Here is a 16,706-nt window from a genome sequence, read left to right on the forward strand (position 1 = left end):
TGAATTCCTCAGGCTCCTCACACATCAAACACCTCCTTCCCTGGGTTACTGTCAAAACCGAGCACAGTATCCCCCACACACAGACACCAGGCACGTAGGAGGCCCTCCATTATTCTCACCACCGCATTCCTGCTGTGCAGCGGACACTGGTCTACATACAGACATAGAACATGTACTCTGTGTAGTTTCAGGTAACTGTCACAAGCCCACTGAAGAGGGAGGAAAGCGAAGTTTGGAGGAATTAAGTAACTTTCCAAAGTCACACAACAAATACGCTGTGGACTCCTATCCAGAACTACAGTATTTGAGTCTGGGCCTCCGTCACCGCTTCCCTTGCCCTGTGATCCAAGGGCTTCTTTTCTCATTTTCCTTCTTAATACACTGGGGCACCCTGGAGTGCAGCGACTTAAGAGAAAGAAAATTTAGCAAAGGAAACACTTGACCAAACATAGCATTTCAAACATGGTACTACTGTCAGTTTATTTTTTTATTTTTAAAGTAGTCTCACCCAGCATGGAGCCCAGTGTGGGGTTTGAACTCACAACCCTGAGATCAAGACTTGAGCTGAGATCAAGAGCCAGACACTTTTTTTTTTAATATATTTTTTTAAAGATTTTATTTATTTGACAGACAGAGATCACAAGTAGGCAGAGAGGCAGGCAGATAGAGAATGAGAGAAGGAAGCAGGCTCCCTGCTCAGCAGAGAGCCCGATGCGGGACTCAATCCCAAGACCCTGAGATCATGACCTGAGCCGAAGGCAGCGGCTTAACCCACTGAGCCACCCAGGTGCCCCAAGAGCCAGACACTTAACCGACTGAGCCACACAGGGCTCAGCTTTCTTAAACCTCCATGCATCATTTAATGATGCCAGTAACTTAAGTCTCTCTGAAACAGGGTGTATTTACCCCCAGGGGAGTGAGATACTTGCTGTAAAAAAAATTCTCCTTATAAGAAACTCTGGTGTTTCATAATATCCCTGGTACACTGTACAGCAGCATATGTATTTATCTGATTATACACTTACAGCTTTGTGCTCAGAAATTCTTTTTTTTTTAAGTTATTTTATTTTATTTTTTTTAAAGGATTTTATTTATTTATTTGACAGAGAGAGATCACAAGTAGGCAGAGAGGCAGGCCGAGAGAGAGAGAGGAGGAAGCAGACTCCCTGCAGAGCAGAGAGCCCGATGCGGGACTCGATCCCAGGACCCTGAGATCATGACCTGAGTCGAAGGCAGCAGCTTAACCCACTGAGCCACCCAGGCGCCCATGTGCTCAGAAATTCTTGTGACAGTGGGCAAATCGAACAATGGAGACCCATTCCCAGGTACCTTCCTAATCTGAATATACCCCGGTCATCACTGACAAACAAGCACTCACTGTGACCTGAGGCGTGGGGGGCACCAATGAACACCTGCACCATCTCTGTCAGGGGCACTCTGTTCCATCACCGTGTACCTCAGTGGCCCTATGCTCTGATTTTATACAACTGAGTGACATAAACATCAAAGTGCTGACAATAAACAATTAGTGACTGGTCCCAAGCTTAATACAGAGAGAAAGACAGGAGCACCTAAAAAGTCGAGAGCAGCAGATTTCTAGCCACAAATAAGACCACCACCGAGCGGATGCCATCAACTGCTTATTCACCTGGGAAGGAATGGATGTGACAAAGTGATGGGATTTTGCTGAAAATATATCATCAATGACAGGGTCTCAATGACTCATCGACTCCAGTTTCAGATTTCTTTAGCATTCTTGGAACACAGCCTTTCTTTTCCCAGTTTACTTTTAGCCTGTGCACCACTGTTCATTAATACCTTAGCACAAAATGAGAGGACTGACCACAAGTAGTGACACAGGGCTTCCTCCGAAGTTTGCCCAGAGCTCGTGGTCCAAAGTGCCCCCTTCAGGACAATGGATTTAGACATCACCACCCTTGGGTTCTCCATTTTTCCCAGAGCACTGTGGAAGAGGAAAGAAAAAATCCATGCACTCACTTCCGAGTTACCTGGCAATAAAACGGTCAAAGCTCAAGAGCAGCCGAACTCGTAAGAAGGTACCAATGTATTCTTACTACCACTTTACTTATTTTTTTAGTATTTATTTATTTGACAGAGAGAGGGAGAAAGCATAGGCAGGGGGAGAGGGAGAGAGAGAAGCAGGCTCCCCGCCAAGCAGAGAGCCCAATGTGGGGCTCAATCCCAAGACTCTGGGATCATGACCTGTGCCGAAGGCAGAAGCTCAACCGAGTCACCCAGGTGCCCCAATTCTTACTACCACTTTAATTTTGCAGAGACACACATGTACACTCGAAAATTTCTCCAGACCTTTGGATTCTAGGGTTACAAGGATTCTCAGGTTACAACAACTTAACTGTTGTCGTCACTCTGAGAAATCTGACCAAACAAGGAGAGCACAGGAGCTGGCTGAAGACCAATCACTTTATTTACAGAAAGAGATGGCCAAAAGGGGCAGGGGGTGGGGGGAGATACAGATGCATTCCAGCAGCACAGCAAACACAATCACGTCAGCCAGCCAAAAATTGAATCAAATACAGTGCCCACCGGCTTTTGCACCCACACCAGTCGTGTTTCACTGGTGACACTCAGAAATGACCATCTTAAATCCTAGAGGTGAAAGTATATAGCACCTTGTGCTTTACCTTGGCAGGAGGCCACAAAGGCTTGGGGACATCCACTCTGTCCTCCCCTGGAACCCTCCAGAGCAGGGCCCATCCGTTGCCAGTATGGGCAGTACTGACGTACAGGGCTTGTGGTGAAGGGGCTGGACAGGCTGCAGTTCGTTGGGGCGACAGTAAAGCCCTCTGAAATACTCAGTCCTCTGATTCCTCCAAGCAGGAGGACAAGTCCCCACTGGCAAACAAGAAGCCCAGAAAACCCACGGCTGACCTGTGGAAGGTGGACCGTGAATCAAGGCCTACCTCCCAGGCCAGTGACAGGCGTACCAGGCCAAACAGAAATACCAGACAGGAAATGTTGAGTCTGTTCCCTTTTTGCTTGCGAGGCTCAGATGCACCTTCTGAAAACACGTAGAGAAATCCAGCATTAAGGGATAGGTTTTATGATTTAAGCCTCTCGCCTCCAGGAAACAGAGAAGGGGCTCAGGGTGTCCTGTCTCGCAGTGGGAGATCAGAGTAAAGGATCCTTTTAGACAAAGTGCAGAGCGTCCTCAAATGTAACCCCTGACCATTACAACCTTCCAGGGCCTGTAACAGATATACCAGCAGGAAACAGAACAGAGCTGAAAACTTGATGACCAGACAGCTCCAAAGTCAAAGGAGAGGCTCTCACTTCCAATATGGAGAAAGGACTCAGAGAGGCAAAGGCCAGGGAGAGCCCCGGGAGGGGAGTGGAAGGCAGACCCAGGCCTGCTTGTTCTGCACAGGCTGGAGACTGGGGCTGAGCGGCCCCGCAGAGTTTTGAAGAATTAAATTGGTTTACCTCTCAACCTGGGTGGGGCACACAGGGGGCTGTCCCATGGGGTCAAACAGGAGTATTCTTGGTCCAGTGTTCCAGGAGAATGGGGCAAAAATTGAGGAATGGGCAGCAGGGGCCCCTGACAGCAGAGTGGGAGGTCGCATCCACCGCAAACTGGACCAATCTCAGTCAAACACAAGCGAGCTGCGGCCCCAGGGGCTCCAGCAAACAGAAACCCCTTCTCTGGGGTGCTCTCCCATAAGACCTCTTTCTTGAGGCACCCAGCCCCTCCCGATCCCTGTTGGCCAGGACATCCCTGGATACTGAGCATCCCCTAACCCCTCTACGCCGCCGGCAGCGGAGCTGGTGAGGCCAACAGCCGAGGTCTTCCACCCACGCCGACATGGAACAGACCGGCGATGGGACAGCCAAACTGAAGACTCATCCTGGGAAGGGATGGGGAGGACTTCGCGGTGGCGGTACTGTAAACCTCTGAGACGGCGCTCCAGCCAATGTGCTCCAGAGGAGGTTTCCTACTTGGGAGTTCATATTCAGAACCGAGAACCACCAGGAGCCGAAGGTCACAGAGCACAGGGATCAGGATTGGCAGATGCGCCACGCCCTCCTTTCGACCTTTTCCTTCTCCACTGACCGCCCTGGGGTCACCCCTCACTGGCATCCCGCTCCGCTGCACGCCCGCCCCAGCCCCAAGTGGAGCCTTAAGAACATCCTGTCCTGCTTTTCTCTGTTCCAGTAGGCTCTCCAGACACCTCCTTGACCTGGGACCCTCTTCTGCCAGGCCACTGGGTCATCCTGGAGGGGTGGGAAGAGAAAAGGAAGAAGGTCCCAAACCAAGTTCACTCGAGATAGATCAGGCTTAATGCTCTCTATGTTCACATTCTCTACATTAAGAAAATGCAGAGAAACTTATTCTTGTCCTGATTTTTTAAAAACCTATAATGTAATCTTTATGACCTTTTCTAGTCTGACCTTTCTCTCCTGACCGCACTCTCTCTGCTTAAAGATTGTAGAGGCGGCTGGTGTTCTCACGCAGGGTGGCCAAGGTGTAGGAGAGCGGCTGATCCTTGACCCTCGCAATCTCTCGAACCGTATGCAAGGCCAGGCCTGGGTGGGCATACTGGCAGAGGCTCTTGGGAACCTGGAAGACATCAAGCATTCAGAACATTACTGTGCCTTCTTTGCACAGCCATGACACAGACCCCCCTCCCTGCCCTTCCCCAGCAAGGACCTCTTTGGGGCTGCCCTGTAGAGACCCCTTTACCTGCAGGTGCAGGGAGAGTCCTAGTCATGGGGGGCTCTGGGTGAGCAGGGTCCCACGCTTCCTTGGACTACCCTCTACAGGGTAGGGCTTTGCACTGCCTGGAAGAGAGTGGTTACCCTTCAGCTTCTCAGCCCCCTAGACTTTTGGTTCTGCAGAGGCACAACAAGGATACATCTACACAGCCAAGGAGACCTGGAAGTCACTGGGGCTCTGGCCCTGCCAACCTTTTAAAGGTGACCGGCCCCCTACCACCCACCCTCGCCTCAGCTCAGCCTGATCACACCCCTACCTGTCGGGGCAGGAAGTAGGGAGCGTCCGTTTCCACAATGATTCTCTCCAGTGGGATCTGCTTCAGAGCGTCCCGGGCCTCCCAGGCTGAGGAGTAAGTCAGGACAGCAGTGAAGCCCACAGACATGTTGGGGAAGTGCTTCAGCAGGGGCTCGATGACCGGGTAGCTGCCAGTGAAGCAGTGCCTGGGGAGGGGAGGGGAGGGTTTCCAAATCAGGGTCCCTCTCACAGCGCCCTCTGCAACAGCCCCCAACTCCCCTCTCAGTCTCTTCTGGGGACAGAGTCCCAGAAACACAAAGACTGCATCCAAGAGAAGGACTCCACAGTAGCCAGACAAGAGCTGGTTCCAAGTAAGACAAGGAGACTCTTGGTGACTGAAGCTCTCAGCAGTCACCCTGTCAGAGCGCCCACTCCTCCACAGTCACTTCAAGTGACCCCCATAGAGAAGAGGGAATGATCAGGGACAGGGTACGCTTACAGCACAAGGAGAGAAGCAGAATTAAAGCCTATGGCCCCGCTAAGATCACAATGACAATAGGTAAAAATTATGTTTGGCAGTCAAATGGACTGGAAGGAAACAAAAAAGGGAAGATATTAGGGAATGGCACTACAGGGCAATCTCTGAATTTGTTAACTATTCATGTTCTTAGTACACAAAATACTGTTAACCAATATGAAAATTCACGGCTTCCTCCAGCCACAACACTTCCATTGAGCCATCTTAGCCCTGGTTTACCTGCCCTGCTGTGAGACTTCCTTCAAAGCCATCCCAAAACAAAGCCATGAGAAACCAACCCACCCATCCAGAAGAGCCAAGGGATTGTACCTCATCTCTGGCCTGTGCTACCACAGTCAAGAGAGGTCGCACTCTCTGCTTGGACACCTGAAAGGCAGCAGTCTGGCCTGATAGCCCACCACCTTCCGCTGCCTGTCAACAACTGGTTTGGGTTTTAGACTCTGCTTTTTCACCCATCTTGAAAGAGCCAGCCCAGCCATCACCTCCTAGCCGCTCCCCAGCAAAGCTAAGCTAATGGCCCCTCTTCCGCCTCCCACAGCACCTTATGCCCCCCTCAGCCCTGGGATCCGCTAAAGTCACCAGATGACTTGTCTGCCTCCCATGGCTGCTCCCAGGGGCCATAAGCCAACACCCGCAAGAGGCACACAGTAGATCAAGTTCACCGCACCAAACTTAAGAGCCCCTACATACAATTAAGATTAAATACATACTGACTTTAATGGGGAAGGGGGAATGAACTTTCAAATTCAAAAAAGCAAAGAATTTCTTTGGGGGTGCCCTGGAATATTCTCTGTGTGCTAAGTCACTGGACAACGCAGTGGTCTCTCCCCAGATTAAGAGACCTCCTTTCTGAGTGCACAGACTCCATTTGTGCCTGCCACCAGGGATATGGGAGTCACGAAAGTCCCCTTCTTGCTCACCAGTGATTGTGGCTATTAGCTCAAACCCTATGAAATTGCCATTTTGTAAGTAAAAAATGGTCAAAATCAGAAATTTCATATGGTTCAATCTAATACTTAAGCTTTAGAGAAGATAGTACATCACAAAGACCTAATACTATCATCTTCTCCTGAGTTTTCCTTTTTCCAACTCATGTCCTGCACAGAAAGAAGTGTGCCTTCCATCTGCCCACTGAAGCTCCAGCCTTCTAACCTATGGATCTTGTAGTCTGAGGGCACAAATTTTTTCATGATGTTCAGCAGATCTTCATCAGCTTCTCGGCAGTGGATCACCAAGGGCTTCTTCAGAGATACGGCCAGCTGCAGCTGCCTCTCAAACACCTGGGAGAAGGCAAAGGGACACCCGTCAGAACCATGTCAGGAGTCTGTTACATCCCCACAACATCCAGGCCAATGGGCAACCTCCCCCCCAGTCTCCAATTCTGTAGACTACGGAATTATAAGAACGGCCCACACTTACAGGGTGCTTACCATAGGAGGTGCTCAGAGCATTTAAGGTGTATTATTAATGTAGCCCTCATAAGCACCCCAAGGTAAATGACTGCTGTTAGCTCACCATGCAGTCAAGAAAAGGAGGCTCCAAGAGAGATCAAGTCATCTGCCATGGGTAAGCTGGAGCCCCACAATTCAAACACGAACCCAGTTGCTCCACATGGCAACCATTATGCCAGGCTTACGTGGGGCTGCAGGGCAGGGCTCAGGAACAGCAAGTTTAAGTTATGTGTTCTTCCCCTCACTGTCCTCACCTCTACCCCCACTCTCAAGAAGTAATCGCCTTCCACACATTTTCTAAAAAGTTGTACACACACACACACACACACACACACACACACCTCTGCAAAATACCTCGTCTCAGAAGGTGCTCAAATACTTGAAAGAATGGAAATTATCTATTTTCTCCAACTTACTTTCTTTACTCAACCAAAGTCAGATATCCTAGGTGAATATGTACTAATTACTACCTTCATTTTTTAAACTTTCTTTACTTCTTGTATTTCTTTATTTCTTCTTAATTTTACTTTTGGGACCCTGGGTGGCTCAGTACATTAAACATCTGCCTCCAGCTCAGATCATGATCTTAGGGTCCTAGAATTGAGCCCCCGCATCAGGGTCCCTGCTCAGCGGGAAGCCTGCTTCTCCCTTTCTCTCTAACCCACCCTGCTCGTGCTCTCTTTCTCAAATAAAAATAAAATCATTTCAAAAATAAATAAATGAGATCCTTTCGATGTATTTGAACACCTGAAATTGTTTCATATTTAAATTAACTGTTAAGTCTTGCATGCCTACTGTTGCCACAGACAACTCTATTCAAATTGGAATCTCTGTCTCCCAAAGGTGTATAAAGATCTGGAGTCTTCTGCTTTGTCAGAAGAGTACCATACCTTCTCTGAATTTTCTCTTTGGTGAAGGGAAAATTAAGAAACCTTTGCATCAGGGTGCCTGGGTGGCTTAGTGGGTTAAAGCCTCAGCCTTCGGCTCAGGTCATGATCTCAGGGTCCTGGGATTGAGCCCTGCATCGGGCTCTCTGCTCAGCAGGGAGCCTGCTTTCTCCTCTCTCTCTCTGCCTCTTTGCCTGCTTGTGATCTCTGTCTGTCAAATAAATAAATAAAGTCTTTAAAAAAAAGAAAAAAAAAGAAACCTCTGCCTCTAGAAGATTCCCTCTCTTCATTCACAATTAACCACAGATGCCAGTAGCAATGGGCAGGCACAGTATTAGTGTACAGCAGAGGCTGGCCCAGCTAGGCTGGGGACAGCGCCAAAGGGAAAGCCAGCTTGCTAGATTCTGACCAGGCTGGAATTCATGCACCTGCTCACCAGGGCCTGGAGCACACTGGGCATGCAGACCCAGCCTATCATGCAGCAGCAGGAAAACTGCACACAATAAACTCTACAACAAAGGCAACCTGGCAGTCTGAGAAGTGACAAGGTAGGAGGGTCTTTCTCCTTCTCCTGCTCCTTCCCAACTCAGAAACGTATACTGAAATGCTGGAACCACCCTTCCCCTGCCAAATGTCTATGCTCAAAAAATACAGAGTAAGATGGCAGTAGCTGCCATTTCTGGTGGGATGGGAAATTCTCTTCCTTTCAGTTTTGTATTTTCCAAATATTTTCTAGGGATACACTTAACTTTAAAACCAGAATAAAAATACAGTTTAATTAAACAAACGTAAAACTGATTGTTTCCCAAGAAGAAAGCAAACAAATGTCTCGCCATATACATCATTAGCCATAAGATGTCACAGAGTAACTATCCCCCTCTCCTACCTAATAAAGAGTAAAGAAATAGTTGGTGAAGCATTTGGCAAGTGACATCTTGATGGTCTGGACAAAAGCAATTTTTTTTTTTTAATTTTACTTATTCATTTGACAGATCACAAGTAGGCAGAGAGGCAGGCAGAGAGAGAGGAAGGGAAGCAGGCTCCCCGCTGAGCAGAGAGCCCAATGTGGGGGTCGATCCCAGGACTCTGGGATCGTGACCCGAGCTGAAGCAGAGGCCCTAACCCACTGAGCCACCCAGGCGCCCCAGCAATTTTATTTTTAAGGGTTCTAAATTCTCTAGATCCCAAAGCACAGAAACTTTTATTGTTAGGCTCAGCAATTGAATGAGGAATTGAAACCATGTGCAAACCAAGGAGGGCCTCATTACCTTGTGCTGTTCTGGGACAGGCGTGGTGCACTTATACGAGTAATCCAAGCCCATTTCCCCAAATGCCACAGCCTTGGGGTGCCTCAGTGCTTGCAAAAGATTTCTCTCTTGACTCTCACTGTAGTAACGTGCAAAATGAGGATGACAGCCAAAGGCTCCCCAAACCAGATCCTCTTTCAATAGCTCCTCCCACAGGCAATCTGTCAGTGTCCGAGGATCACAGAAGTCAGAGATGCAGCCCTGAAATTCCTTAGGGAAGGAGCTGCTATAAATTTTTCTGAACTTGGTAAAGGACCCTTTGAAAGACAACTTGGAATACAGCATGTCCAGGTGACAGTGGGTATCAATGAAACCCCCCTCTAGGCCTGACTCCCGATGGTTCCTTGGCAGGGAGCTAGACGCATGTCCTCCACAGGGACGAGGGGGTGCCTCCTCCTGGAGTGCTCTTTTCTCCTCCACCTCTTCTTCTGAGTTTCTGGAGAAACGAAATGAACGAGAGTTCTGGGATCTGCCCTCGGTCAGCTCCTGGTCTCTGGAGGTGTTCTGGGAGCTCACTGTAGAGTGAGGAGAATAATCACTCAGGAGGCCCCGGATGCTCCTCCCGACCTGCAGTGAGTCGCCACCGCTGCTGCCCACAGACGGGTAACCAGAAGGCTTGGGGCTGCTGGTCCAATAGCTGGCGTAGTCACACCACGGACTACTGTACAGATGAGGCGGGTACATGACATAGTCTGTGGGGAAGGCAGAAGGCTCCGGAACTGTGGAGACTTTCAGCGAGCTGGGCTCCTCCTGAGAGAATCTGACTGTGGAGACTTCATCCACATCAGACCAGTCACTTCCTGAAGAGGTGTGCTCTATCACCACCTCCCTCTCTTTAGGCTGCAGAAAACAAAACCAATGGGTGAGCTGTCCTGTGTGAAGATAGCCTTTCATACACGGTCATCAGCGGAACATAAACTCTGCCTTGTTTTTCTGGCCACAGTGAAGGCTTTGCATTAGCTCCTTATCTTACTCTGTTGCCTGGTTTCCTTGTTAATTTCTACAATGTGAGCCAGACTACAACTTGCAACCAAACCAAATAGCTAAACTTGCAACCAAAGTCTTAGAATACCATCCTTAGGGGCAGTTGGGTGGCTCAGGCAGTCGAGCACCCAACTCTTGGTTTCTGCTCAGGTCATGATCTCAGGGTCATGGGATCAAGCCCTGTGCGGCACTCTGCGCTCAGCAGGGAGTCTGCTGGAGAGTCTCTCTCTCTCTGACTCTCCCCACCACTCGCATGCCCTTTTCTCACTCTAAGATAAATGAATAAATCTTAAAAAAAAAAGTATCATCCTCAAAGGGGATACTAAACCTGTACTCCCTTTCTGAATGACCCCTTTGGAAAAAAACTGTTCTCTAGAACACAATGTATACTGGGGATTTTAGAGAAAAGCAGTGCCCAACACATCTCATCTCTAATATGTCTCTACTCTAACATTTCAAATGCAAAACCACACAGTCATGGTAGGTTTAAGATATGTCTGCAAATTCTCTTTACATTACTCCACACTGAGAGGTGGGGTTTGTGAGCCCTCCCCTCCCCTTGAACCTGGGCCAATCCCATGAATCGCTTGTAGCCAACTGAACACAGCAGCAGTCAGACCGGCCAAGGGGCTTCCTCCTGGTTCTGTCAGCTTGCTCCTCACAGGGAAGCCAACCACCAGGAAGACACCAGACCTCCCTGACACCCACCATATTCTAGAGAGGTCACCTGTAGGTGCCAGCTTCAACTGTCGGCCACATGAGTGAGCATCTTGCCCGTGCAGCCCTGCCAGGTTTTTGGAGTGTCAGAAGCACCTGGGAGAATACCACCTTCACCCTTGAGCAAGACCTGCCCTTTCTAGACCTTTCTGAATTCCTCACTCACAAAATTGAGAGCAAAATAAAACATTTAGTTTAAGCCACTGCTGGCAATGATAGATGGATCAACCAGCTATACATTACATTAAATCAATTTAGCCCTGCTAGAACAGAAGTTTTCAAGGTCAGGAATTTTCATTTTCTTCACTCATGTCTCCCAGACACCTACAACAGTGCCTAGCATACTGCAGTCACAAATATTTGATGACTTAATTTGTAGAATAAATGGGGCAATGGCTCCTGAATTTAGTTTCACATCAGAACCAGCTGGGGGCTTTTGAAGGCTACCCCACCCTCTTCTGTGATACTGTGATTCAACAGGTCCCCAAGGACTCAGTATTTAAGTCTCCATGTTGCTTGGATACAAATCAAGTCTGAGAAATACAGTAAAAACATGGGTCTCAACTCATGCAAGGAAGACCGTTTAAGGACCCTCGTTTCTTTTGGTTAACAAAACCATCTATGCCCACAGGGACCAGATGGCTAGAGCAACAACTTACAAAACTCTTTTCCTAAAAATATTTGTATATGCAAATATAATTCACATAACAAAAAATTCACTACAAAGAAGCATGATGGATAAACTGATTACCTCTTTAAAATGGGAACAAAATTTTTTGTTTCTACTGTCTGTATTAACCTTCCATACCACTACTTACACTCCAAAAGGAAACAAATACTGGTAACAAAAATGTTAATGAATTATAAACCTCCCATATGATATTTCCCAATTTTAGATTTTCTTCCTGCTACCCCTTTCCTAAACAACAAAAATATCCAAACAAGAATCTTTCCCAGGATGCAACATAACTTAAACTGCAGCACATTTAAAACTTAATCTGAACCCCTGAAGCTGGGTGACGGGCACCTGGGGGATTTTTTAACACTAGTCTGTTTACTTTGAATGTGTTTGAAATTTCTGATAAAAAGTTTTTGTTTTTGTTTTTGTTTTAAGATTTTTATTTATTTGACAGACAGATCACAAGAAGGCAGAGAGGCAGGCAGAGAGAGAGGAGGAAGCAGGCTCCCTCCTGAGCAGAGAGCCTGATGCAGGGCTTGATCCCAGAACCCTGGGATCATGACCTGAGCTGAAGGCAGAGGCTTAACCCACTGAGCCACCCAGGCACCCCCGATAAAAAGTTTTTTAGGGGTGCTTGGTTGCAACTCTTGATTTTCAGGTTGCAATTTTAAACCTCACGCTGGACAGAGAGCTTACTTTAAACAAAAAAAAGTTTTGGGGAGCCTGGGTGTCTCAGTCAGTTAAGCAACCAATTCAATGTCAACTCAGGTCATGATCTCAGGGTCCTGGGATGGAGCCCTGCATCAGGTTCAACACTCAGTGGGGTTTCTACTTCTCTCCCTCTTCTACCAACCCCTCCCACCCCACATGTGTATGCACTCTCTAAAATAAATAAGTTTTTAAAAAGTTAATCTTTAAGGGAGAATAATCCTTCAAAAAACTATCTTAATTATGGTGGAAATTTCTACCAACCCAGAAAATTTTAAAAATGCAGTATTGCCAGGACTTAACAAGATTTTTTCCCTTTTTCCAGTAAGACATACTAGAATCATTACTTTTGTACACCTCAAAGCTGAAACGATTATCACATTCAGTAACATGCAACTACCATTTTTGCAATCCAGCTCTTGAAAATTCTATCATTTTTTAAAATAACAAGTTGATCTGATTAAAATTACAAAAGGTACCCAAACAGAGAGTAAGGTTTTGTCCCCAAAAATAATCCCCCAGAAAGGAGGCATTTTTTTTTTTAAAGATTTATTTATTTTAGACAGAGAGAAAGTTGGAGCAGGGGAAAGAGGCAGAGGGAGAGGGGGAGAGAATATCAAGCAGACTCCCTGCTGAGCACAGAAACCGTGGCTTGATACCAGGACCTGGAGATCAAGACCTGAACCAAAAACTGAGAGTCCGATGCTCAACCAACTGAGCCAACCAGGTGCCCAGGAGGCATCATTTTATATTCCAATTCTTACAAAGTCTCCTGTTTTAGACAATATAGGTTCTTTTATGTGAGGACAAATGACCCCAAACAGAATTCAACCAAGCTAATGTTGGATGCTTACAGGAAGATTTCCTACTTCCCCTTTTCCCTTTTCTATGTTTTAAAGAAGGGACAGGGTTAGACAAAGAGATGTATCAGATTTACATCTGGGGGATAAGATCTCACAGTTCCACTGGACAAACCTTTTTTTTTTTTTTTAAGATTTTATTGATTTGACAGAGAGACACAGCTAGAGAGGGATAAAAGCAGGGGGAGTGGAAGAGGGAGAGAGAAGGAGAAAGAGGGAGAAGACCCTGATGTGGGTCTCGATCTCAGGACCCGGGGATCATGACCTGAGCTGAAGGCAGATGCTTAACCTCCTGAGCCACCCAGGCACCCCATTTTTTAACAAAATCTTTTAAAGATCACTTTTTGTTTTTTAAATTTCACTTTTAAAAAGCAACACAGGGAGACGCCTGGGTGGCTCAGTTGGTTAAGCAGCTGCCTTCAGCTCAGGTCATGATCCCAGCATCCTGGGATCGAGTCCCGCATTGGGCTCCTTGCTCGGTAGGGACCCTGCTTCTCCCTCTGCCTCTGTCTGCCTGTGCTCGCTCTCTCTCTCTGATAAATAAATAAAATCTTAAAAAAAAAAAAAAAAAGCACACAGGGTGCCTGGGTGGCTCAGTTAGGTGTCTGCCCTCAGCTTGGGTCCTGATCTTAGGATCCTGGGATCGAGCCCCTAGTCCGGCTCCCTACTCAGTGGGATCTGCTTCTGCCTCTCCCCCTTGACTCTTGCTCGGTGCTTGTGCTCTCTCTTAAATAAATAAAACTTTAAAATATAAATACAAATTTAAAAATAAAAATAAAAAGCAATACAGTAGTGGCACCTGGGTGGCTCATTCAGTTATGAGTCTACCTTTAGCTCAGGTCATTATCTTGAGGTCCTGGGATTATTGAGCCCTACATCGGACCCAGCCCAGGGGAGTCTGCTTCTCCTTCTCCCTCTACCCTTCCCCACCCCATTCATGATTTCTCTCTCAAATAAAATCTTAAAAATAAAAAAAAATTAAAATGAAGCAATATGGCTAAGTGGTTATGCATAAGGAGACAGTGAGAAAATACTTGAGAAACTGAAAACTGGTATCTAAGTGGAGGAATAAGGCAACACAGCACCAGGCTGGAAAGCTACTTTTCACTAAATAAATATTATTTTTCATTTTTGAACAATGAAAGTATTACTTATTCAGAAAGTAACCTGAAAAATAATTGGAATTTGCTTCATGGTAGCAATCCCAAAATACACTTCCAGAAAAAATAAACCACAAGCTGCCTGAGTGTAATAGGAACAGCTACTGGCAACTGGGGATAAACTTCCAGGGACAGAATTAAACACGGATTCAAAAAGTACTACATCTCATCAGCACAATCTTGGCTACAGAAAACTACAAAACAAATGTCCTATTTTTTATGACAAAAAATTATATCACAATGGAAGGAGACAGAATCTACAGGGACTAAGAGACTTAGGATATTTAGAAATTGCTACATATGGCTCTTATTTGGATACTGTTTTAAACAAATTAAAAATATCATAAATCCAACAGGATTATTAAATCAATGACTGGACCACTGATGTTATTACGGATTCTGTGTGTATGTGTGTGTGTATGATCTAATAAAATTGTAATTATGTTTGTTTTTTTCTAAGGATCACTATATCTTAGAGATTCACAATGAAATATTTATGGATGAAATGATAGAGTAATTGGGATTTGCTTCAAAATAATCTGTGGAAAGGAGAACCTGACTGGCTCAGTCATAGAACATGTGATTTATCATCTTATCAAGCCCCAGGTCGGGTATGGAGCCTGTTTTGTTTTGTTTTGTTTAAAAAAAAAAAAAGAAAAAAAAAGTCATAGAGAAAAAAGACAAGATTAGCAGTGAATTCATTGCTGAAGACAAGTGACAGGTATATAGATAATTCTCTCTTTTTTTTTTTTTTAAGACTTTACTTATTTATTTGACAGAGAGAGACACAGCAAGAGAGGGAACACAGAAGGGGGAGTGGGAGAGAGAGAAGCAGACTTCCCACTGAGCAGGGAGCCCAATGTGGGGCTCGATCCCAGGACCCTGGGATCATGAACTGAGCAAAAGGCAGACACTTAACGACTGAGCCACCCAGGCACCCCTAGATAATTTTCGTAAGTGTTTTAAATTTTCCATAATAAAAAGTTAAAATAAAAATAAGTTAAAATTCCAAATCAGAAGCAAGGGTAAATGACATCCTCTAGTTGCTTCCCAAACCTCTCTATCTTCCAGGGGTATTTGTTTAAAAACACCAATTCCCACATCCCATCTCAGACCTGGGTCAGATTCTCTCATTCTTATGATCAGGGAAGTTCCATAAAACACACTACATGACTCGAAAAGGAACTCTAGGGACAACAAAATCCATGTCAAAGATATGTGAAGTTTCCACAAAATTATTTAATGATATGTGAGAGTGGGAAAAAAGGCAGAGTGGCGAAAAAATATGAAATTAAAAATGCACATGTAACTAAAAATACATACCATAAAAAGACTGATAATTATGTCATCTAAGTCCTTGAAAGGCTTATATGGTCAAATTGGCCAAGAAAAGGTTTTTGGATTTTTTTTTTCTTTTTTTTTTTTTTTTTTAAGATTTTATTTATTTATTTGCCAGAGAGAGAGTGCACGAGTGCACAAGTGCACAAGTGGGAGTAAATGGCAGGCAGAGGGAGAAGCAGACTCCCTGCTGAGCAAAGAGCCCAATGTGGGACTTGATCCCAGGACCCTGGGATTACAACCTGAGCTTAACCGAGACACTCAGGAGCCTTGGATTTTCTTTTTGAGAAAATAAGACATTACCTATGTTCATGACTGCCTTACAATCTCAGCAACATGGTAAAATTTAAAGTTACATTTACTGAGGTCTTACTTTACACTTAAGAACTGAGCAAAGCATTTCCATGCATCAGTTCAGGGTTTGGCAAACTGGCCTGCAGGCTAAATCCAATGCACTGTCTACTGGTGTAAACCAAGTCTCACTGGAACACAGTCAGGCCCATTCACTGAAATGCTGTCCCTGGCTGTTTTCACACTACTACAGCAGAGCTGAATAGTTACAACAGAGGCCATACAGCCCACATAGCCAAAAATATTATCTGACCCTTTACAGAGTAAGTTTGCTGACCTCTGTTTAACCATAACAATATTTCAAGAACTGTGACTTTTTACACAGAATAAACTAGGGCTCAAAGAGATTAAGTGGCTTTCTCATGATCACAGTTCAGGTGGCCAGAATTTCAACCCAAACTATTTGATCCCAACATCTAGTGCTTACCTACCATATTATGCTGCCTCCCAATATATACTTAACAAAGACATTCTAAATGTCCAGCCTAACAAACGGGAGTTCAGGTGTGTAGATTTGAAGGTTCATCCATACAAGGGGAATTCTAGGCAGCCCAACAAGATCATGATCAACATCAAACAGGAAACGCACCCATCACAGAGTTACCAGAAAAAGGTTACAAAACCTATGGTTCTTGGGATTTCCAGTTAAATATAACCCATGTAGTTTTTGTCCTTCCTGTCCAAAAAAAAAAAAAAAAAAAAAACCCCTTTGAAAATTATGGGAAATGGGGGCAGCTCA

The 16,706-nt window shown here is 45.7% G+C and overlaps 1 protein-coding gene and 1 long non-coding RNA gene across 5 annotated transcripts in view; one reads left to right on the forward strand and one right to left on the reverse strand.

Moving 5' to 3' along the window:
• Window positions 1–2,746, forward strand: LOC309840653. Its single transcript, XR_014298736.1, has 2 exons — window positions 1–1,031; window positions 1,262–2,746. It is a non-coding gene; the product is annotated as an uncharacterized lncRNA (long non-coding RNA).
• TATDN2 (TatD DNase domain containing 2) overlaps window positions 2,425–16,706 on the reverse strand; it is a 27,762-nt gene continuing 13,480 nt past the window's right edge. For 2 of the 4 annotated variants that reach the window (XR_014298645.1, XR_014298646.1), the window contains exons 4-9: window positions 9,132–10,010; window positions 6,678–6,805; window positions 5,010–5,193; window positions 4,721–4,818; window positions 4,429–4,597; window positions 2,425–4,251 (exon numbers count right to left, since the gene is read on the reverse strand). Coding sequence is in view for 2 of the 4 variants with exons in the window: in XM_082682665.1 (XP_082538791.1) it covers window positions 4,457–4,597; window positions 5,010–5,193; window positions 6,678–6,805; window positions 9,132–10,010 (1,332 nt within the window). In the remaining 2 variants the exon portion in view is untranslated. The remainder of the gene's footprint in view (window positions 4,252–4,428; window positions 4,598–4,720; window positions 4,819–5,009; window positions 5,194–6,677; window positions 6,806–9,131; window positions 10,011–16,706) is intronic. The other 2 variants (XM_082682665.1, XM_082682664.1) reach the window with 1 other exon arrangement.

Source organism: Mustela nivalis (assembly GCF_964662115.1).
Source record: "Mustela nivalis genome assembly, chromosome: 1".
NCBI classification, from domain to species: Eukaryota; Metazoa; Chordata; class Mammalia; order Carnivora; family Mustelidae; genus Mustela; species Mustela nivalis.